This window comes from Sebastes fasciatus, chromosome 4 (assembly GCF_043250625.1).
Source record: "Sebastes fasciatus isolate fSebFas1 chromosome 4, fSebFas1.pri, whole genome shotgun sequence".
In the NCBI taxonomy this organism is placed as follows: Eukaryota; Metazoa; Chordata; class Actinopteri; order Perciformes; family Sebastidae; genus Sebastes; species Sebastes fasciatus.
Window position 1 is genome coordinate 27,162,747 of NC_133798.1, and position 24,321 is coordinate 27,187,067.

The following is a 24,321-nucleotide window of genomic DNA, read 5'->3' on the forward strand; positions in this document are numbered from 1 at the left end:
CCTCCAGAACAGATGTGAACTAAGTCCTAACTTGTTAACCTAAAAGTGGGGTCAGCTGAGTCAGCTCGTCCTCTTTGCCTTCCTCACCTCAGAGACAGGTGAAGGGAGGAAGAGGAAGTCTGTCTCACCTCAGAGACAGGTGAAGGGAGGAAGAGGAAGTCTGTCTCACCTCAGAGACAGGTGAAGGGAGGAAGATGAAAATAAAAAAAGAGAATGATCATACAAACAAGTGGACAGCCAGAAAAAAAAGTAGTATTTACATACAATGAAAAACATAAGTAAAAGAAAACAAACACTTGATGCCTTGTTTTACATATTCGAAAAGGAGTGAGAAGAAGTACAAACTTATTTAATCCCACCTTTTCTCCATAAGTCATTCATTAATAATTAACCAGCTTCTTTATTGAGCTATATATATACTCTAATTAATTTTCCTAAACTTGTCCAACGATAATTATGACCTTTTATCTCTGTCATACAGAAATATAAATTATTTACTGATATAATTGTCCTAATCAAAATATAAATTCATTATCAGTCCAGAATTCCAATTCATTACTTATAATGTATCTTAATCAAAATACAAATTCATTACTTACATATTTATCTTAATCATATTGACAAGTTGTTATCTTTTCATATATGCACATATTATTATTTATAATATACAATACGCACATGAAATACAATATGCAATATATATAAATATATATCTATATATATATATATAGATATATACATATATCTATATATATTTATATATACAATACACAGCATCGGACCATGCATATAAAATACAATATAAAATATTTAGATTATACATTATTTTTATACCCAAAATCCCATATATCTACAAAGGTACATTATTCTTAAGTAACAACGTGTGCGTGTGATTGGAGGAGAGTATTACCTGTAGAGGGCGGAGCCTGTGTGAGTTAGAACTTACGTGTTCCTGTTTTCCAGCGTGTGACTGCGACCCGGCCGGTTCTCAGGGTGGCGGCCTGTGTGACCCTCTGAGCGGCCAGTGTGTCTGTAAAGAAAACGTGGAGGGTCATCGTTGCGATCGTTGCAAACATGGCTTCTTCAACCTCAGACCGGACGACCCCACCGGCTGTCAGGGTGAGAAATAATTTAATTATAACATTTCATTGACCTTTATTATAGCTTTTTTTTTTATAAACAAACAGCAGTGAAGCTTCAGGTTCGTGTTTAAAGGTCCCATATTGTAAAAAGGGAGATTTTTGGTGTCTTTTTTATTATAAAGCAGGTTTAAGTGATATATAAATACTGTGAAAGTATCAAAACGCTCAATCCACAGAGAAATACACTCGGCCGTATTCACAAACTGACTTTAAACAAGCCGTCAGGATTTCTGTTCATTTGTGATGTCACAAATCTACAACATATAAACCATTTCACAGTTTTAAACGTAAACATTCTAAATGTGTCCCAGTTTATTTCCTGTTGCGGTGTTTGTGAGCTGACAGGAAGTAGACATGGACCCAAGCTGTTGCCTAGCAACACAATTCCATTGAAATGTACTAAAACGTTTCAGACAGAGGGCATTTTTATATATAATACAGGCATATTCAGGCAGAAATTAAACAACATTATGAACCTGAAAATTAACATCATATATTTGGTATATAATATATATTCTAATATGGGACCTTTAATGCTAAAGTAGTCATGACAACAAGTATGAGATGATGCTGATTCTTCTTCTAGAAACGTTGATGCAGATTCGTTCATCATGTCTGTCTGATGGTGTGTGTGTGTGTGTGTGTTTCAGTGTGCAGGTGTCATGTTTTGGGAAGTATCGGGTCATGTGATCAGCAGACAGGAAGTTGTGAATGTGACCATTTGGCAAGCGGACCGCTGTGTGATCGATGTCAGGTAGGTTTTATCCAGAGGTCAACCTCCAGGTCTGAACAGAGTCTTAAACCTGTCTAAATAGAGTCTAAATCTCTAGTTTCAAGTCTTCTTCAATATAGCATGATGTTCATTTAGTAAATTATGGTCCCATTTAGAGTCAAATAGACCATAAAGCAGGGTATGCTTTAGGGCGGGGCTACCTTGTGATTGACAGGTCGCTACCACGGCGTTGTCCGGTCTGAGGATTCAAAACCTTCGTCCATAAGTCAGTGGGTGACGTCACGGTGACTACGTCCACTCCTGAGGCCTGTACTACGAAGCGAGTTCAACATACCCAGGGTATCTTCTCGTTATCTGGTTTAACTAACCCTAACAAACGAGATCCCGCTAAGCGGTCCTACGAAGGTGGTTATCATCTCCATCTGGCTGTGAGCGCGTTCACATGAAAGGGGCGTGTTTGCAGCATATGACCAGAATTCACAAGAAACAACAGTTCGATCAATCAACCAAGAAGATGTTTTGAATCCAAGAAATATATTTTTTTATTCTCTGTTTCTAACAAACCAATTAAAGCTGAGTCTGAGTTTCTGAGTTCATCCTGAATATTGACTAATTAAATATATAACATGAATAAACTGTGATTACAGTGATGATACTGAACAACAGGAACATCTGACAGCCAAGTGAAGAAAATAATCAGTTCATTTAAAATGTTTCTATGTTTGTTTTGTGGTCAGGCAGGTTTCTGGGGTTTGGGAAACTCCGTGTTCAGATGTTCACCCTGCGACTGTGATATTGGAGGAGCTCACGGCACCATGTACGTTTCCTCTGATTTTATTTTGCTTTGAAAATATTTAGTCTCAATCTGCTTTTATACAACAAGTTCATGAGTGAACTAATGATAAAGGTCAGGTCAGTTTCATTTTTACGGATTAGTCTGAGAAGTGTTAACAATACAACACCCGATATGAGATAAAGAAAAACTACAGAATAACCCTTTAACGGGGGAAAAAACACAGAGAAATGTCAGGGAAGTAAACAGAAGAGGAATCCCTCCTCTGGACAGACAGAGTGATGGATGTCTCCGTTACATCTCGTGTACGTGACATATCGTGAATGTGAAACCTTGTGTACGTGAAACCTTGTGTACGTGACATCTCGTGTACGTGACATCTCTTGTACGTGACATTTCGTGTACGTGACATTTCGTTTGCGTTACATCTCGTGTACGTTACATCTCGTGAACATGACATCTCGTGAACGTGACATCTCGTGTACGTGACATCTCGTGTACGTGACATTTCGTGTACGTGACATTTCGTTTGCGTTACATCTCGTGTACGTTACATCTCGTGTACGTGATATCTCGTGTACGTTACATCTCGTGAATGTGAAACCTTGTGAACGTGACATCACATACACAACCTCTGGACAGACAGAGTGATGGATGTTTCCCTTACATCTTGTGAAAGTGGCATCTCGTGAACGTGGCATCTCGTGAACGTGGCATCTCGTGAACCACTGATGTTAAACGCGGTGAACACAAACACAGACTGAGGTCAGATCTGTGACCTTTGGGGTTTTCAGTTGGTTTGACTCCAGTTAAACAAGAAACACGTGATTTCATCATGTCATGATTCAGACACGTCCAACAGAAAAACTCTAAAGCAGCTCAAGTGTTGCACTTCCTGTCTCCTCAGGTGTTCTCCGGAGGACGGACAGTGTCACTGCTTACCCAACATGGTGGGTCGGCGCTGCTCTGACCCCGCACCCGGCTACTTCCTGCCTTCACTGGACTACTTCCTGTACGAGGCAGAGCTCGCGGCTCCACTGGATGGAGGAAGCTCTCCTTCTCCTTCTTCTTCTCCTCCTCCTCTTCCTCCTCCTCCTCCTCCTCCTTCTTCTTCTTCTCTGGTGTGTAACGATGAGTAGAGAGATTAGTGACAGTATCGTTGTGAATACTAACAATATTAAGGTGTATTTATTTGTGTGTATTTCCAGTTGAACCCAGTAGTTTTACCACAGTGTGAGAAGTATTACAGAGAGCAGGGTTACGACTTCAAGTTCACTAATGGACGAGTCGTTCTGGTTCGAAGGACTCGACAGCTTACTCGCCGGAGGAGACAGGGACAGGTGGGACGTTTCATTCATTTCCTGCTACACTTTTGTTTTGACCAATGGGGGGTCCCAGCCTGACCTTTCAGCCAATCAGATCATAATTTTTTCTGTCTTGCAGCGCTACAGTCTCCCTCTGGAACCAGGTCATGCCCTGCAGATTATTCCCCGTCAGACAGCTGGTCAGCCGATCACCTGGACCGGCCTGGGATTGGTCAGGGTGTTGGATGGGGCGGGGCTTAGGTTCACTGTGGACAACCTCCCATCATCGATGGATTACCAGCTAGTGATTCGTTACGAGCCCGAGGTAATGACAACTGTCAGGGTTCTGGTCCTGGTTCTGGTCCTGGTTTCGGTTTGAGTATTTACAGGCCAGGGTCTCATTTATAAACGTTTCGTACACACAAAAAAAGGGGTTGAAAATTGCAAACACCACTCTGAGCATAAATTGGGATTTATAAATTAAAAAAATGAAAACGAGGAAACTCTGACCGATGTGTACGCACATTATTGAGACACCGATGGGGTGCTGAACTGAAGCCAGATTGTAAAAATTAAATGTGAGCTTAATCATTATACGTATAACGATGTAGTCCGGCGAGGAGAGGGCTGGACCGAATGCTACCGACACTCATGGTCAGCTGTGGAGCACAATTATTCCTTTCCAAAAACGTGTTTTGGGGTGTTAATTACATTGCCACCACGAGCCCGATTGGGGTCATACTTCTTGGAAAGCATTTGCACATCATTTCAAGTTATTGGGCCAAGTTTCATGTTACTAGCTCGTTCCAGCTCACGGCAATTTAAGCCGCAGCATGAGAAGACAAAAAATAATAAACCAGCCCAACCTCAACAGGGTTCTGCCCCTAAATAAGTAGTAAAAGTAAACTTTGCCTGCATGATGACTTTCACTTTCTGTCTGCTTTAATGTGATTTTTTTTCTTCCTGTAATATAACGTCAGCTGATCTTCTTCTGCAGTCTCCATCTGATTGGCTGGCTTCAGTCAGCATCATCGCAGAGTCACGGGGTGACGGCCGTTGCAGCAGCGACCCGACAGGAAGCAAAACTGTGATTCTACCTGGAAACAGCAGGTGAGACACCGTCGGTGAACAACAGAGAGTCTGTTTGCTGGCTGAAAGGTCCCATGACAGTTCAGGTGAAAAGTGCATACAGTATACTGTACACACTGTATATATACATATATTTATAAAAACTCTTAAAGACGCAGAAACTGACTATCCTCCATAATGTGTTGAATGGCTCTATACCAGCATAGACTGCTGACAGACAACAGTTATTATTCACATAGTGACCACTAGAGGTCGCTGTCAGGTAAACGTCACCTTGTACTAATGATTAGTGATTATACTGTATGTTATAAATGTGGGGCGGCACGGTGGTGCAGTCGTTAGCACTGTCGCCTCACAGCAAGAGGGTCACAGGTTCGTATACAGCTTGGGGCCCTTCTGTGAGGAGTTTGCATGTTATCCTGGGTTAGCGTGGGTTTACTCCAGGTTCTCCAGCTTCCTCCCACAGTCCAAAGACAGACAGGTTAGCGTGGGTTTACTCCGGGTTCTCAGGTTTCCTCCCACAGTCCAAAGACATGCAGGTTAGTGTGGGTTTACTCCGGGTTCTCCGGTTTCCTCCCACAGTCCAAAGACATGCAGGTTAGCGTGGGTTTATTCCGGGTTCTCCGGTTTCCTCCCACAGTCCAAAGACATGCAGGTTATTGAGGGTTTACTCCAGGTTCTCCGGTTTCCTCCCACCGTCCAAAGACATGCAGGTTATTGAGGGTTTACTCCAGGTTCTCCGGTTTCCTCCCACCGTCCAAAGAGGTTAGTGTGGGTTTACTCCGGGTTCTCCAGTTTCCTCCCACCATCCAAAGACATGCAGGTTAATTGTTGACTCTAAATGTCCAGTAGGTGTGAATGGTTGTCTGTCTCTACATGTCAGACCTGTGATAGTCTGGTGACCTGTCCAGGTTGTACCCCGCCTTCATCCAATGTCAGCTGGGATCGGCTCCCCGACCCTGAATGGGACAAACGGTTAAAGATAATAGATGGATGTTATATATGTGATGACATTAAAACAACAAAACTAAAACCAGAAATCATGTGACAGTTCAGCTTGTTTTATGTACAGATGTGTGTCGTGCCATTTACTGTCAATTGTTTGTTTGTTAACTGTTGTTTGTTCTGTATACTGTCGTCGTTTGATTGATTGTTTGATTGTTTGATCGATTGTTTGTTTGTTTGTTTGACTCCAGAGGGGGTATTCTGGACTCTCCGGTGTGTCTGAACGCGGGCGGTAGGTACTTTGTGGACGTCGTCTTTAACAAACAGCCCGAATCTGACGGTTCCCCCAGCTCACACATCCTGATAGACTCGGTGAGTAACTCTTCATCTGTTCAGCTTCAACTCATTCTGAGTGATTGACAGTCTGACTGTCCAATCACAGCTTAACAGCAGTTACTAGTAACAGCGGGTGTGTCAGTGTTTGTATATCTCCACATGTTGCAGCGTTATACATGGTGCTGTACCTAGAGAGAGACTCTTTATTAAAAGAAGGTTGAGTCCATTTATCACCTTTCTAAAATCAAAAACCCGAGAGTAAAAGTGAACCTGAACCTAACAAGTATTAATTAGATGCTTTTAAGATGGTTCATTAAATATTATGTATTGAATTATTTACTTATATGTTTGTTTGTTTTTCAGATGGGTCTGATTCCCAGCATCGAGTCTGTCCAAGATTTCTGCTCCCAGAGTGATCTTGACTCTTTCCGACGCTTTCGCTGCATTGGATTAGCTGCCGAGCTCGGTCCGCAAGAGTCGCTACCGGAAGTCTGTGAAGGACTCATCAAGAGCATGTCGGCACGAATCCACAAAGGGGCTGTTGGTAAGTACTTCATCACATATCAACAACGGAGCTGTTAGTTAGTAGTTCTTCAAATATCAACACCAACAACAGAGTAAGTAGTAGTCATAAGTAGTTCAACACATCGCCTCTAATCCATAACTGAGCTGTTTGTTTTTATAAAATTCGACAGTTTTTGTTTCACTTTCATCACATTCATCTCTGTGTTTTGCCGGTTGTCAGTTTGCAGGTGTAACGCCGTCGGCTCTCTTGGACCATCCTGCAGTAAACTGGGAGGGCTCTGTGAATGTAAACACAATGTGATTGGCCGTTGCTGTGATACCTGTGCACCACTGACGTTTGGCTTCGGACCTGATGGCTGCAAACGTAAGGAGTTCTCACAACCGACATCCGAAAGCACATGAAATCCTTCTAAGTGTGTATAGTTTTTAGGACGAATTAAGGAAAAAATCAGTCAATGATGATTATTCTGTGCTTTTTTTTTGTTTGCAGCATGTGAGTGTGACCCTCGTGCTTCGGTGTCGGAGCTTTGTGATCAGGTCAGAGGTCAGTGTACGTGTCGTTCAGAGGCAACGGGCCGAAGCTGTGATCGCTGTCGGACTGGATTCTGGGGTTTCCCATCCTGTCAACCCTGTGAATGTAACGAACTGTCCGAGGTGTGCGATGAAGAAACCGGCGAGTGTCGGAACTGCAGGGAGCACGCCACCGGACCAAATTGTGACAGGTAATATCTATATCTATGTATAGATATAGATATATATATACAGTATATAGATATATTAAGAATTATATCACCTGTCACAGTGTTATTTCATTAGTGTTCAGAAATCTTTTCAGACTGGATCTTCTGGATATTTTACTCTGAGAATATTAATATATTTTATATTATATTTCCATACGTTCTAACATGTTGTAAAATGTTTGAGTTCTGTAGATGTTCTGGTTCTGATGACACTCCTGTGTTGCTGATGCAGGTGTGTGGAGGGTTACTATGGTAACCCTATCTCCAGACAGCCCTGTCAGCCCTGCCTGTGTCCAGACGTTCAGGGCAGCGGAAGATTCTTCGCCACTTCGTGCCAACACGACCCACAATCCCTCAGTCTGACCTGTACCTGCAGGGAGGGGCACAAAGGTAGGAGCTGACCTCTGTGGTACTTCAGCCAGCTGACTTCTTTTTCACAGACAAGAACACTGTATGCTGAGAGCAGAGAGACCTGATTGGAGTATAACGTTTAAGAAAATCAGGCAGGTAGGTTACAATTTTGTAAGTCATCAAGAGCAACTTAAAGTCTGATCTGACATGGATAGGGAAAAATTAAGTAAAGCTAAAATGTACTCAAATTTACTACAGTTTTAGTTAAAATTCTAGCCGCAGAATTCTGAACCGTTTGAAGACTTTTAGTCTGGATGATACAAAGGCGTGAATTAGAATCTCAGCATGAGCCAAAGACCTAATTTTATCATATGTTGCATGGTGAAAAAAGGCAGTCAAGGAGATTTCTTTAATGTGCTGATCAAAAGAAAGAGTTGAATCGAATGTAACACCAAGATTGTTGGCTGTTTAAACTTCTAGTCGACTAGTCTAAAAGACAACACTCAGAAAACATCAAAATAGATCACAAGTTAAAGGTCCAGTGTGTGGGATCTAACCCTATCTAGTGAGGTGAGAAAATTACAACCAACTGAAGCATCTCCGAGCGTGTTGGAGAGCTACGATGGCGAATGTTCCTCTCTAGAGCCATCCGGAACAGGACCAGTGTGTATGTTCGTATGTATGTGTATGTGAGTGTGTGTATGAGGGAAGTGAGTGGTGAAGCGAGAGAGAGAGAGCGGTGGCGACGATGGGAGCGAGTAATGTTATCGACTCTGGTCAATCAGGAAAAGTTAACAGAGTTATGTTTGTCCATTCTGGGCTACTGTAGAAACATGGCGGTGCAACATGGCAGACTCCATGGAGAGGACCCACTCCCCTTTGTAGATATAAACGGCTTATTCTAAGCTAACGGAAACACAACTTGCTTAACTTCTTAGTATCAACAAAGTGCCTGACCACACCTCCTTTTAAGACCAACACGCCCATGGGCGCACAGATGGGCACATTTGATACTTACACAACTTGGGGGCTGGGCATGAAAATGACAACTGCGTCAGTCTGAAACTAGCAATGACAGTTGCGCTGCGATGTGCGCCGCTTTGCGTAAGATAGGGCCCATTGTTTTGTTTATGTGCATGAACCGTTGCTACATTTACATTAAACATGTGACCACAGTGAATATGTCCCAACAGTTAAATCTGACTGTGACCGTCTCAGGTCCGCGCTGCGACAGATGCAGCCCTGGTTTCTATGGTGACCTGGCGTCGCCAGGCGCCAGCTGTGAGGAGTGTCCCTGCAACAACAACATAAACCCGGATGACCGTCACGCCTGCGACAGCCTGACAGGAGAATGTCAGCGCTGCCTCCACAACACGATGGGACCACGCTGCCAAGACTGCAAACTTGGTTACTATGGCAACGCTCTGGACCAGGACTGCAAAGGTAAAGTCAAGGGTATAAAATAATAACAATAAGAAGAAGAAGAATAAGAATGGAAAGAAAACGTTATTCATATTGAACATTTTCTACAAAAAATGCAATACAATGTCCGTCCCTGGGTTCCTCCCAGTTGGACCTGCCCAGAAAACCACCACAGGGAGGCATTCAGAAGGCCTCACCTGACCCCTGTCAGCAAGGAGCAGTGGTTCTCCTCTGAGCTCCCCACCCGGTCACCCTGCCTACTTGGATCCACCATCTAATTTTTCACTACCCAGAGACCAGGACCAGAATCAGCCACCAGTCTGGTACAGAATCCACATTCCTGCTGACGCTGCACCAACCCACCCAATGATTTTACGCCCCTCAATGGTGAACCAGACCCTGACATACTTTAACTCCACCCAGTCTTCACCGGAGGTCCCAGTGTTCACCGGAGGTCCCAGCCTGATGAAGTTAACAGAACCAAATCACCTGCTAACCCCCCGCCCACACACATACGGTCTCATATCTGATGATACGACGACAAAGCCAATCGTCGATCTTTGGCCTCAGGTGTTCTGGTACCAGGTACAACTGTCAGTCCCCATCAGTCTCTAACCAGCACAGACAGGTTCAGATCAGGTCGGCTGAGTTCTCAGGCTCCACCCAGAGAAATGGCAGAAATGTAAAGACGAGGGGTTGAAGTTTGTGACTTGTGAACTAATATGTTTTTCTTTATCTGATTTATTTCATGTATTTAATATATTTATTGTGTATTTCCCAGAATGCTCTTGTGACCGGCGGGGGACAGAGGTGACTCAGTGTCCTCTGGAGAGTCCCTGTTTCTGTGATTGGAGGACGGGACAGTGTCCCTGCAGGACGGGAGTGGTGGGTGTCCTTTGTGACGAATGTGAGGACGGGTACTGGAACCTGGACGGAGCATCGGGATGTCAACCCTGCAGCTGTGATTCTGTTAACTCTTTCTCCAACATCTGCAACAAGGCAAGAGGCACCAACCACTATTCATGTTATCGACCTCACACTACAGAGCTGAATCACATGAAGCACACGTAAAGTTCCGTGTTCAGATGAAACATGTTGTAATCGGTAACTTAAAGGGATAAAACAACTGAATTTGATCAGTAAGTAACATTTATTTATACGGCACATTTCCAGTTTAGTGTTTCTCAATAAAAGACAAAAGAAAGACATGATAAAGGGACACACAATAGAAATAATAAATAATTGCTTACAGTAAAACATTGACTGAATAAAGCAGTGATGTGTTCAGGTGACGGGACAGTAAAACATTGACTGAATGAAGCAGTGATGTGTTCAGGTGACGGGACAGTGCCCGTGCCGTCCTGAGTTTGGAGGAAGACAGTGTGACGAATGTAGAGAAAATCATTTTGGGAATCCAGACCTGCAGTGTATCTGTGAGTGAAGACGCTTTCTTTACCCTTCTCTGTAACAGAGCTCCAGCTTGTTTTTATCTAAACTCATCATGTCTCCTTCTCAGCTTGTGACTGTAATATGGAGGGAACAGAGCGTCCGTCATGTGACCCTGAAACCGGCGAGTGTATGTGTCGGATCGGCGTCACCGGTATCTTCTGTGACGAGTGTGCCCCTGGCTATGACTCAGCGTTCCCGGCCTGCAAGGAGTGCCATCCATGTACCGACGTCTTGGCCAAAGACGTCACCGATGTCCAGCGAGCTGCCCAGAGGATGAGAACCTTTGTACCCAGCCACGGCGATGACCTGCGGCCCGGAGTCAGTCGCCACCGGCAACGGATGCTGGTAATGCACTCCAAGATGGACGTCCTTGCCAACCTCATGGGACTCTCCCCGTCAAAGGCGGAGAAGGTGGAGAAAATGTCTGCGATGATCAGGTAAGTTCTGCGGGTTTTAACTTGTGGCCTCACAGAAACATCTGCAAACATCTGTAACACTGTCAGAGTTCATTCAAACACTTTAACATGGTGTCAACATGGTCCACAGTGTTAATTTAATTATTGTCACTACTCACTCTGTGTGGAGTTGAAATTTAATGACTAACCCGTGTTAGTGTCAGTTTGTTCCTCTTCCTCAGAGACTAGCCTTTTTCCTTCGCTCCTTTCACCATTACCCATCTACACCCTCATCTGCTCTGCAGTTACCTGGCTTCCCCCGCCCACCTCCTCACCTGCATCTCATCATCCACTACATATACCCGTCCACTTCCTTTGTCGGTTCATCCTCTTCGCTGTGTGGAGTTTTCATTACCTGTTTGTCTCTGTACCTGTATAATGTCATCAGGCAGCTGAAGGGAGGCCTGGATGGTCGTAGCACCTTTTGTCTGAGCATCAGTAATTCAGATCTCTCAAACTTTTATACATGGTACCATGATTGTCTAATACAAAAATAAACTCACTTGGACGTCTACTACACTATCACACATTATGTGAGTTAATATCAAATGCAAAAAGTTCTGTTGTTACAACCTACACCACTACTGGGTGAGCTGTAGCACTAGCTTTGGTGTAGATGTAACAGTAAGAGGTTAGCTCTAGAAATAAGATCCACGCTATTTATGCAAGAACTTTATTGACAGATAAAGAATATATAGTTTTGAATAAAGTGAACAATTTAAATTGACTAAAGAAATAAACTTTCATTTTAAAGTGAACTTTAAACAACTGACTGTATCCATGAATGTGCATGTGTCACATTCAGGCCTTAGTGTTCAATCACTGTCATGTTTGGGGGGCAAATGTAGATGACTGCCGCTCTGCTCATTAGGACGTTTTTGGTCTGGCCGTAAAGACTCAAATAAGGAACCTTAATAAACAACAGCTCCTTTCACACAGAGATCCCGCCATACTGCCACAAAGAAGATCCGCCGTTACGTCGGCGTTGCTTTTTCACACTGAACCAAACAACGGCAGCATAATGCTGCCCAGCGTGTGATTTTAGATAGCACACCGGCATCACGGGAGCAAAAGAGGCGTGACGTTTAACACAACAGCATTGGCATCTAGTGTGTAGTCCCGCCGTGCCAGCTGTCCCATTCACACAAACGTCGACTCTGCTCTGTGACGACCTCTGCTGCCGGCTCAGCAGCAGAACTACTCTGTTCCACCTTTCTGCCAACCATCCCGCCTTGAGTAGGCTGTGTGAAAGGGGCTAAAATGTTCAAAAAAGCAGTTAAGAATGGCTGATTTATTGTAGTACATGAGTCTTTCACAATGCAGTTGCAGGCAGTTTTAAACATTTTCTTCCTCACAGGAAGCTGAAAGACGCCATCGACCCGAACATGATCTTGATAGACCCGTCTCCTCTCCTCAACATTGAAATCGACAACATTCATCTGGAGTTCAAGAAGCTCCTGAGCAACCTGAAGGATAAACTCATCGAGGATCAGGACTATGACGATGAATACCCGGAGGGTAGAGTGAAGTTGTTGTTGTAATAGTTTAACTCACTAAAAACATGGCTGATCCTTCTCTGATTCACCTTCACACTCTGCACACTTGAGATTAGAATTTTACCCACATTCAATCAGTGACTGTGACCAGATCATAACTCACCTCGAACCTTGTTTCCTTCGTCATGCAGTCTGCACTTAAGTGTCAGGGTCTAATCCTACAGCCTGTTTATTATGGAGGCATCTGGTGGACACAGATATCCTGCTTCCCCCCTATATCTGTAAGGTGATTCCACCTTTCCCTGGATAAAAACCTCTGTTGTTCACCATCTGGAGGAGCCCCTTCCCAAGCAAGCAAGTGACAAGCTAATCCTAACCCTGACCCCTGACCCTAACCCCTTCCTCAGCAAGCAAGGGACAAGCTAATCCTAACCCTGACCCCTGACCCCTAACCCTAACCCCTTCCCAAGCAAGCATGTGACAAGCTAATCCTAACCCTGACCCCTGACCCTAACCCCTTCCTCAGCAAGCAAGGGACAAGCTAATCCTAACCCTGACCCCTGACCCCTAACCCTAACCCCTTCCCAAGCAAGCATGTGACAAGCTAATCCTAACCCTGACCCCTGACCCTAACCCCTTCCTCAGCAAGCAAGGGACAAGCTAATCCTAACCCTGACCCCTGACCCCTAACCCTAACCCCTTCCCAAGCAAGCATGTGACAAGCTAATCCTAACCCTGACCCCTGACCCTAACCCTAACCCCTTCCTCAGCAAGCAAGGGACAAGCTAATCCTAACCCTGACCCCTGACCCTAACCCTAACCACTTCCCCAGCAATCAAGGGACAAGCTAATCCTAATCCTAACCCTAACCCCTAATCCTAACCCCTGACCCCTAACCCCTTCCCTAGCAAGCAAGCGACAAACTAATCCTAACCCCTAACCCTGACCCCTGACCCCTAACCCTAAACAGGAGGAGAGGGCCTCCTGTTCCTCTCCTCTTCCTTGTTGTAGAAAAACTCGGTGCCGTATGGCCCTGAATGAAACCCAGTCAACCTCCCTCACCTCATGTCTCCTTGGCCAGTCCTGCTCGATGTCCAGCTTCTAACTCGGTAGTGTTTGGCTTGTTAAATGTCAGATACCTTGGTTAAGTAAGGATATCATGTGGTGGTGTTGGACTGGCTGTGATTCACAAACATCATTTTAAAAGTTCCTCACACTCTTTTGGGAACTTTTCCCCATTTTAATCACTTGGTGGTTTGATGACAAATGGCAAGGTCCCTTTACTTTGTGTTTTAATCTACAGACTCTGGTTGTATTCAGGTGTTCTCTGCTCTTTTAGCTTTCATGATGTCTTGATTTTAACATACATGCATGCTGCCACTCTGGCTCTTCTCTTTGTAAACATTGTGAAATATTTTGATCTTGCTCAGTCAGTTGAGGGTCCCGCTCACTTAAATGGGAACACCGTGGACATTGTTCATTTAATGACATTGTGTTGTTGTTGTTTTTTTAAATGAAAGTGTGCAGAAAGTGAAGAAGTCAGAATACTTTCAGAAGCTACTGTTTCAGATTATTTAAATAGAAACGCAGAAGTGCCATTAAACCTGCTGAACTCAACATTTTATTTTGAAACAATGACTTTATCAGAACAAACTGCTTTATCCTCAGTTTCTCCTCTGATCCTGTTGTAGAGCTGCAGGATGAGATCCAGAAGCATAATAAAGCCTTCATGTTGGACGAGAAGAAAGTGAGAAACGCCAGCAAAACCCTGGATGACTCCATGAACACCAGACAGGAAGTCAAACACAAACTGAGCATGCGCAGTGGCAAAGGAGACCTGGCACCGCTGGAGAAGAAGGTCAAAGAGCTCAGCGTGGTCGACCTCAACCAAAAGGTGAGTAATAACCTACAGAGTCACCGGTGTGTGTGTGTGTGTGTGTGTGTGTGTGTGTGTGTGTGAAGTTGCTCCTGTATTTCAATGACAAGTGTGTCTTGATGCTGCGTGCAGCAGTGTCACTAATAATCAGTGATTGATAGTCACAGTCAGGTGAATGAGCCTCTTCATGTGTTGTGGTCTGATGCAGGTCTGCGGAGCACCAGGTCTAGAGGACTGTACCGGATGTGGTGGAGCTCTGTGTGGTCTGGATTTGGGAAAAAGGAAATGTGGAGGTCCAAACTGTGACGGAGTCGTTCCTGTCAGTGAGGAAGCTTCAGAGACGGCAGAGAGAGTGAAGGACCAACTACTCACACTCCCATCTATTCTGCACGAGTCCAAGAACAAGGCAGGTTTACACTGGGAGGACTGGGAGGACCGGTGCTGGTACTGGAACAGACTCAGAGATCCAGTCCGGGTCCAGATAAACCAGCTTTTAATTTGAAGGATGTCTTTTAAACCCCGAGACCAGAATAAATTAGTGCTACTGAACGAGAACTGTTATAATAAGAGGTTCATTTTGACCAGAGCTCAGGAACAGCCGTTCTAAAGCCTGGTTTAAATGTCCACATTACTAAGTCAAGAATTACATATGAATGGCAGACCGGGGTGGTGGTTCCCATTTTTAAAAAGGGGGACCGGAGAGTGTGCTCCGATTACCGGGCTATCACACTGCTCAGCCTCCCCGGGAAAGTTTATTCTAGGGTGCTGGAAAGGAGGCTCTGACCGACTGTCGAACCTCAGATCCAGAAGGAACAATGTGGATTCCCTCCTGGCCGTGGAACAGTAGACCAGCTCTTTACCCTCACGGGGCTGTTTGTAGGGTCATGGGAGTTTGCCCATCCAGTCTACATGTGTTTTGTGGAATTTGTATAACCAAAGTGAGAGCTGCGTCCGTATACTCGGCACAAAGTCAAACACATTTCCGGTCTGCAACAGTTGTCTCTTGTCACCGATCCTGTTTGTGATTTTCATGGACAGGATCTCAAGGTGCAGCCGGGGGAAGGCGAGTGTCCGTTTTGAGGACCTCAGAATTGCGTCTGTTACAGGTCCCAGAATGTGGTACCATAGAAACAAAGTACGAATCTGTAAAATACTACTGACGCTGCACCGCTATGCGGGCGCTGTACCGGACCGTTGTGGTTCAGAGGGAGATGAGCCGGAGAGCAAAGCTCTCGATTTACTGGTCCATCTACGTTCCAATCCTCACCTATGGCCAAGAGGTTCAGGTAGTGACCAATCGCTGATCGCAGATACTTTGTAGAGTGGCTGGGCTCAGCCTTAGAGATAGGGTGAGGAGCTCAGACATCCGGAGGGAGCTCAGAGTAGAGATGCTGCTCCTTCACCTCTAAAGGGACCAGCTGAGGTGGTTCAACATCTGATCAGGATCCTCCTGGACGCCCCCCTTTGGAGGTTTTCTGGACACGTCCAACTGGTAGGAAACCAAAAGAACCAAAAGAGTTGTTCATGAGTCAGTTCGCTAGTGGCAGGTGAATGACAAGTACTGTGTTTCTTAAAAGAATCGGCCCTCTCATCACTATTGCCAGCTGTGGAGGTGACACTGGGGCCACGTTATCAGATTGCTGGTCACTTTACTGCTTCACTGTTAACTAAATATTATAACTGTGTATTTTGTGTCAGATCAATGATGCGAAACGGGTAGCTCAGGACACCAAAGACCAAGCCAAAGACCTCCAGGACCGGATCAACAACAACATAGACTCCCTCAAGAGAGAGAAAAATATAACCAAGGAGCTCATCCAGCGTGTCAAAGATTACCTGATAGGTCAGTGTTAAGGTGATACTACAGGAACCTGGTCTTCACCTGGAGGACTCTGGTTACAGTTTGATCAGTTTACAGATGAGATATTCTCATGATGGGAGGCGTCCATGTTTTGGTTTTCAGACACTGTATTATTAAAAGATAACTAGCTGAGTAAATGAAGCTTCTGAAGCTTTTTGTAAGGACTAATTTTGTGTTCATATCGTGTTGGAGTTACCGTATTTATAAGTTTCAGACTTGTAATTATCATTCAAGTCATAATTACCACTGAAGTTTTTTTCTGAAAGCTCTGATATACTGTATAAATGACTTGGAGCTTAAAGGATAACTTGGCCAATTTTCAACCTAGATCCTATTTTCCCATGTTTTTGTGTCTAAGTGTCGAATGGGGACAACACTTTCTGAAGGTGGTCCAGTATTGAGGGAGAACGATGCAGCCTGCAGTCGCTAAATGAGTTGTAATTTAATCATTTGGGGCAACGTGGCACCGTCAGTTTGCGTCCACTAAAAGTTCTTTGGTCTGAAACTTATAAATATGGTAACTCCAACTTGATAGGAACACAAAATTAGTCCTTACAAAAAGCTTCAGAAGCTTCATTTACTCAACTAGAGTAGAGTAAATGATTCTGTGACAGGAAACAAAAGAAAAATCGCATCCTGCTGCAGCAGATTTGAACTCTTAAAACACGACAGAGTGATGAGTTTCTGTCTGCAGGAAACGTCTCTGTCCTCACCTGTACCTGTCTTATATGTTTTTTATGTTTGGTTGTAGCGTCGGTCAGACAGTTCACAACACAACCAGTTTCTTTTTATATAAAATGCTGACTCCACCCAACCAGGACGGTGTTGGTGTGCTCCGTCATACACTGCTCACAAAGTCTCATCGTAGATAAAACACAACTAAGCTTTTAACAGATTAACATGCCTGATGATATGATATGTAACTAAGTTCATATAGTTTTATACTGATTTTATACTTCAACTGCAACATAAGTAATCATGTTTCCTCCCTGACAGATGAGATGGTTCCTCCAGAGGACATTGAGAAAATGGCTCTAGCTGTTCTGTCCATCCAGCTGCCAGGATCACCTGACCAGATCCGATCAATGATCAATGACATCAATAATCTGCTGTCTAACAAGCCCAATTTCCAGAACGACCTGGAGAACCTGGAGGAGCACGCCAAGACCGCCAAGGACCTGTTGGAGAAAGCTCAAGAACTCAAGTCAGTTTCTGAAAGCATGAAATAACATCCATGGCTCATAGGGCTGTACCAAATAGTTTGAGGCTTCAATCATCTTTGTTGTGTTTTTTGGCATATCTATTCTTTGTGTTTAAAGCCGGTATTTCTGCACAGTTGCAGATAAAGGTTAGGCTATACACTAATCAGTGTTACCCTTATATTCACTCTGCAGCATTAATGTCCTCTGCTCTGGTGTTTCACCGAAAGGGTTTACAGGCAGGCAGGCTACATTGAACTCATAGTGTATGTGGAGGTGAAGATAACGTTGGTACCAGTTTCTAACAGTCTCAGAAGTAAATTGCATTATACTATTAGTAGAATTAGATTTCAGTGGTGGCTGCGTAGGATTGTGTCTGACTGTCTGTGATCCAAACATTTCCAATAACTCCAGAGCATTTTTAAAGTAAAAAAAAAAAGTCACAATTTCTTGAAAAAGATAGATGTAATCATTTCCAAAATTCAAAACCTATTTTTATCCAACAAAATATTCTGCTTCAAATGATGTGGGCTAGGAGAGACAGCTGTCATATCTAGAAATCTGACAGAGTTTATTAGTGAACCTAATCCATAACAACGTTTGAGACCAGGGGCCTTTCTCAAACCGGACACTCTCCACTCCCACTCTGACGGAGGGATCGTCTTTAGTCCTTCTCACAACTCAATGAAGCACCCGTCTGTAAGGTGGAGGGTATAAATTCAATGGCAAGCTTTAAGACCAACTTCCCTCTCTCTGAGGGAAACAGAAAACTGACGTAAAGTTTTGTAACCATGGTTTCGTATCAAGCGGCAATTGTTATACACAGCATTAATAATAAGCTACATAAGCAACAGTGTGGGCAGTGAGGTGGCAGACTCATTACATTTACTCCAGATGGAGAAAAGTCTGAATCAGAATCCGGTTTATTGCCAAGTTGGTTTTCACATACAAGGAATTTGCTTTGGTGTTTTAGAGCATAAACAAGATATAGAAAATAGATCCACCATCTTATCGTGGTGGAGGGGTTTGTGCGCCCCAGTGATCCTGGGAGCTGTGTTGTCGGAGACTTTAGCTCCCGGTAGGGTCTCCCAAGACAAAGTGGTCCCAGGAAAGGGGCCAGACCAAGAGCGATTCACAACCTTTATGAATCGGCCAGAAAAGAGTTGTGACACCACGCCCAGAAAAGGGAAACAGGGCCCCCTTCTGGGCCTAGACCTGGGAGGGGGGCTCGCCAGCGATTGTCTGGTGGCCGGGCCTTGGGGGCACATGGGGCCCGGCCGGGCACAGCCCGAAAAATGGACATGGAGCTGCCACCCATGGGCTCACCTCCCGAAAGAGTAGGCATTGGGATTGGGTGCAATGTGAGCCAGGCAGTAGGTAAAGACAGGGATCTATATGCGTCACCCCGGCATCGCAGACTGGCTCTATAGGGACGTGGAACGTTACCTCTCTGGCGGGGAAGGAACCGGAGCTGGTGCAGGAGGTGGAGCGGTATCAACTAGACATAGTTGGGCTCACCTGGTATTTTGATGCTGTGTTGTTCTTGTTTCTTATGTTGAGGGAGCGGACAAAGAAAATTGATGTGACCAAGATCAGCAATGATGTTTATGAAGCAGAGAAAGCTCAGGACCGAGCCAACAACGCCCTGGATTCAGCCAGCCAGGACACAGACATGGCCAAAGACCGAATCCAAGACGTAAAGATCAAAAATATTTAAAATGTCTCAAACATCTGGCACTTCAGTTCAGCCCTGCCTGACGCTGATGTCTTTAAATAAATTATGTTTAACCATGTCATGTTTCAGATTAGAGACAAACTGGACAGAACCGAGACGAGGCTGATGAATCGTCGACCTGAAGAACTGCAGGACGAGATCAAAGACCTGAAGAGGAAAACTGAACAGAACAGAGAGACGGCCAGAGACGCCCTAAACGCTACAGACTCTGCTTTACAACACACTAATGAAACTGAACCAGTAAGACTATGCAGTATCCAGATCACTTCCTGTTAGTACATACTCATGGAGTATACAGTATGTAGTACATACTGAGGGAGTATACAGTATGAAGTACATACTGATGAAATATGCAGTATGTTAGTATGACAACCTGTGTCTCTGTAACAGGAGCTGGATGAAGTGATGAGGCAGTTTGAGCTTTTGAAGCAGAAAAATTCGACTCAGACGGATCAGGGTGAAGCTGGAAAGCGACTGAAGACCATCATGGAGGAGGCGGAGAAGATGAAGAGCCAGATGGAGGACAAACTCCGACAGATACAAGGTAGTATTAGTACTTTTATTTCTATTATTTAGTCTGGCAATTGTACATTTATAAATGTGGCATAATGACAGTAATTTTAGCAACACAGGCATTCGGAGTAGCGGGAGTAATACTTGCCGCAGCAGTAGTAGTACAATATTATCTGCAGTGATAGTATGTGCAGTACTATAGTATATATAAATTATGGGTATTCTGTGTTGTCAGATCTGGAGGGGAAGATCCAGAACCTGATCAAGAATAAAGAGGAAAAAGCAGCTGAAGTAATTTTGTTGTTGGATAAGGCGGATTCACTTCGACGGGACATCTCCAAAAAAGCTGAAAGTTACGCCACCTGTATCTAATAAATACTACTGAGTACTACATACTGAAACACAGGTCCTCTTAAATACTACTGAGTACTACATACTGAAACACAGGTCCTCATAAATACTACTGAGTACTACAAACTGAAACACAGGTCCTCATAAACACTACTGAGTACTACATACTGAAACACAGGTCCTCTTAAGTACTACAGAGTACTACTTACTGAAACACAGGTCCTCATAAATACTACTGAGTACTACATACTGAAACACAGGTCCTCTTAAGTACTACTGAGTACTACATACTGAAACACAGGTCCTCATAAATACTACTGAGTACTACATACTGAAACACAGGTCCTCTTAAATACTACTGAGTACTACATACTGAAACACAGGTCCTCATAAATACTACTGAGTACTACATACTGAAACACAGGTCCTCTTAAATACTACTGAGTACTACATACTGAAACACAGGTCCTCTTAAGTACTACAGAGTACTACTTACTGAAACACAGGTCCTCTTAAATACTACTGAGTACTACATACTGAAACACAGGTCCTCTTAAGTACTACAGAGTACTACTTACTGAAACACAGGTCCTCATAAATACTACTGAGTACTACATACTGAAACACAGGTCCTCATAAATACTACTGAGTACTACAAACTGAAACACAGGTCCTCATAAACACTACTGAGTACTACATACTGAAACACAGGTCCTCTTAAATACTACTGAGTACTACATACTGAAACACAGGTCCTCTTAAATACTACTGAGTACTACATACTGAAACACAGGTCCTCTTAAATACTACTGAGTACTACATACTGAAACACAGGTCCTCATAAATACTACTGAGTACTACATACTGAAACACAGGTCCTCATAAATACTACTGAGTTCTACATACTGAATCTGTAATAAATACAGAAAAGTTTATATGTTATTTTTTATCTCTGTAAACTTTTAAAACACAGTTCTGACCTTTCAGAGATTTGTATGTTTTCATATATTTTTTTATTATTTCTTTCTGTTACATGTATCTTTTCAAGTTATGCAACTATTATACATATATACAATAACATTACTATTCTTCATTAAATAATTTGTGTATTTCAAAATGAACATTTGTCTGCAGAGTCTCACGATAATATTATAAAATATATCTGCTGAATACATCTGTGTCTCCCAGGATGGCTTCAACTGTTTGTTTAAATCATTTTACTTTTTAAAGGACCAGTGTGTAACAATTTGTGTGATCTATTGGCAGAAATTGTATATAATATTAATAAGTATGTTTTCTTTAGTGTATAATCACCTGATAATAGAGTCATAAAACCAGGAAATGAGCCAGCATGATGTGACTTCCTGTTCCCTCGTCTGGAGGTCAATGGCTTTTTAGTTAGATGTCTGAAATAAGGTCTGTGTTTAATACAAGCTGAAGAGATTTTAACGGTTTGTTCTACGATATAAAATATGTCAGTAAATATCCCACTGGTGAATTTTGAAGCATTTACGTGTTTTAAAAAACGCTAAATGAGACAACTAAACGTCATCACGCCGACTCATCCTCCTTTACAGCCTCGTTGTGTTTACCTGCGCTAATGTGACCGTGGGGTAGCTCGTTTATAGCCTAACGTTAGTTTTTTGCTTCTGATGATTGCATCCACACTTCATAAATCATAACGTGGTGTTCATTTGTAGAGGTTATCTTGATGAACAAAACGTGTCAGTATCATAAACGTGTGTTTGTCATAGAGATTATTTTCTGCAATAATCCAAAACCCAATGGAACAATCCCATTGGCTGTTAGTGGAGGGAACCAGGGATATTATCACTTCCTGTTAGGGGAGCGAACCAGGGAGGTTTCTGAGCAGTTTACACAACAGAAGTGCTCGCCATCCAATCACTGAAAAATTTAATTCTTGCAGAAATCTCCAAATGTCAAAAGTGTTTGATCCCAAATCCAAGCATGGCTTTTTCTATGGTGTTCCTCGAGGTCTGTGTAACAATCTGGCCACATTGACCAAACAACCATGCAAGGTTTCTGCTACCCTTATTTTACAGACTTGACGCTTCCTGTGTGTGTGTCTGTGTGTCTGTGTGTGTGTCTGTGTGTGTGCGTGCGTGCGCATGTGTTAATTCTTTTTCCATTCAGTTGTTAATGTTTCTCCTTAGACAGATGAGCTGATCTCTGACTCAGCTCTGCAGGCCACCACACGTTCACAGTCATTACCCATGATGCACCGGGGCAGCAGTCCTGAATGAGTCTTCAGATGTTCAGGTGGGGGGTCACATTCCCAAACACCCCTCCTCCCCCAAAACACACACACACACACACACACTCACACACACACACACCTCCTTTGTTGTTGCAGGTGAGGTTTAACTCTGTGGGGGAGGGCTGTGTGTGTGTGTGTGTGTGTGTGTGTGTGTGTGTGTGTGTGTGTGTGTGTGTGTGTGTGTGTGTGTGTGTGTGTGGTGTGTGTGTGTGGTGTGGGGGGGTACAGGAATGTCTTTTGTCTGTAGAGCCGGAAGGGGGGGACACAGAAAGACCTTTTCAGAACTACACTGTTAAGAATTTCCCAGTAAAATAACAGTAAAGAACTGGCAGCAGGGTTGCCTTTATGTTACTGTAAAATTAACATTATTATACTGTCGCTGAAATTTACAGCTTTGTACTGTTAATGAAAAATACAGTTTGATTTTTTTATTTTTTTATTAATTTCACAGTATTTTACTGTTAATTTACTGTTTAAAGATACATTATATAGCTGTTTTCTTTTACCTTTCTTTTACATTATCTTATTGATTTGTTTTAATGCACTATTTAGGTTGTATTTTTTACATACATTTTAATAAACATTATTTTTTGCCTAGATGAATAGACTTAGCAGGTTACAGACATAGTCACACTAAAAACAATTAAAGGCACTTGTTAGGAAAAAGGCTATAATAGACTTGTTGACATGTTTCCCAAAATGTCTGTCTATAGCTGGCTACAAGCACAGGATGCAAACCATAACAACATGTGAGTGAAGAACAGAGCTAATTCACTGATTTTACAATCATGTACAATGTACAAGCCTCACATGAGCAGATCAGATCCCAGAATAAAAAAAATACTGCATGAAGCTGTTACTGATGATACTTTAGACAGTTGATCAGCAGTAAAGTGATGTTTTTTAAGCATTATAGTTCAATTAAAAAACGGCCTATGAGCGTAATTTAACAGGTTTTCTTTTGTATTAACAGTAAAGCACTGTTTTTAGCAATAACAGGTTAATACTGTTGAAATCCTGCTGTAAATTAACAGCAATTGTTTACAGTGTACAGAAACAAACTAAACTAAATCCATTTAAAGTATAAATCTGTTAATAACTTTATAGAAAATCTCTGCAGATAAATCTGAGAGTCACAACAGATCAATTATAAATACTATTGTATAATAATTGATCAATAATATAATCAGAGTTCCTTGTTTAACCCTTTCCTGACAGACTGTAGTCTCTCTCTCTCTCTTCTATGCTTAATAACCACCTCCTGTTGGTCGCATCCAGTTTTATTTTGAAAGTCAGGCCGGATGTCTCGTGCTGAGGTGGAGGTGAGGAGGAGTCCGAGGAAGTCTCAGTGAGTCTGCAGAGTTCAGGACGTCTGGTGGTCTCTGCAGGGTTTCACTGGAGATCTACAGTCCGGAGGTCTGAACCGGTTCAACACTCTGAGGTTCTGCTCGGTTTTCAGCTGGTTTTATTCTAGTTTTTCTTTGTGAGGATCAGCAACATGTTGGAGCTTCAGCTGGCTGTGCTGCTCGGTGAGTTTACTGCAAATACTGCAAATACTGCAAATACTGCAAATACTTTAATACTTCAATAGCCTACCCCAATACCTCAATACTACAATACTTTAATACTTCAATACTTCAATACTTCAATACTACAATACTTCAATAGCCTACCTCAATACTGAAATACCTCAATACTACAATACTTTAATACTTCAATACTTCAATA

The 24,321-nt window shown here is 43.1% G+C and overlaps 2 protein-coding genes across 3 annotated transcripts in view; both read left to right on the forward strand.

Moving 5' to 3' along the window:
- Positions 1–21,657, forward strand: part of lamb4 (laminin, beta 4) — a 29,841-nt gene extending 8,184 nt beyond the window's left edge. Inside the window, exons 10-34 of the mRNA XM_074633262.1 lie at positions 964–1,119; positions 1,793–1,896; positions 2,613–2,692; positions 3,576–3,789; positions 3,877–4,008; positions 4,112–4,297; positions 4,970–5,082; positions 6,258–6,378; positions 6,706–6,886; positions 7,088–7,231; positions 7,358–7,589; positions 7,840–7,997; positions 9,177–9,401; positions 10,162–10,379; positions 10,717–10,813; positions 10,897–11,266; positions 12,642–12,802; positions 14,472–14,674; positions 14,865–15,062; positions 16,355–16,499; positions 17,514–17,721; positions 19,277–19,412; positions 19,521–19,691; positions 19,842–19,995; positions 20,200–21,657. Coding sequence (XP_074489363.1) covers positions 964–1,119; positions 1,793–1,896; positions 2,613–2,692; positions 3,576–3,789; positions 3,877–4,008; positions 4,112–4,297; positions 4,970–5,082; positions 6,258–6,378; positions 6,706–6,886; positions 7,088–7,231; positions 7,358–7,589; positions 7,840–7,997; positions 9,177–9,401; positions 10,162–10,379; positions 10,717–10,813; positions 10,897–11,266; positions 12,642–12,802; positions 14,472–14,674; positions 14,865–15,062; positions 16,355–16,499; positions 17,514–17,721; positions 19,277–19,412; positions 19,521–19,691; positions 19,842–19,995; positions 20,200–20,336 — 4,244 coding nt within the window. The 3' untranslated portion in view covers positions 20,337–21,657. The remainder of the gene's footprint in view (positions 1–963; positions 1,120–1,792; positions 1,897–2,612; positions 2,693–3,575; positions 3,790–3,876; positions 4,009–4,111; positions 4,298–4,969; positions 5,083–6,257; positions 6,379–6,705; positions 6,887–7,087; positions 7,232–7,357; positions 7,590–7,839; positions 7,998–9,176; positions 9,402–10,161; positions 10,380–10,716; positions 10,814–10,896; positions 11,267–12,641; positions 12,803–14,471; positions 14,675–14,864; positions 15,063–16,354; positions 16,500–17,513; positions 17,722–19,276; positions 19,413–19,520; positions 19,692–19,841; positions 19,996–20,199) is intronic.
- A 2,219-nt stretch (positions 21,658–23,876) lies between these two features.
- The window catches only part of lamb1a (laminin, beta 1a), a 28,284-nt gene continuing 27,839 nt past the window's right edge, over positions 23,877–24,321 (forward strand). The window contains exon 1 of one of the 2 annotated variants that reach the window (XM_074633264.1): positions 23,877–24,122. In XM_074633264.1, the coding sequence (XP_074489365.1) occupies positions 24,092–24,122 (31 nt within the window). In that variant the 5' untranslated portion in view covers positions 23,877–24,091. The remainder of the gene's footprint in view (positions 24,123–24,321) is intronic. The other variant, XM_074633265.1, reaches the window with a different exon arrangement.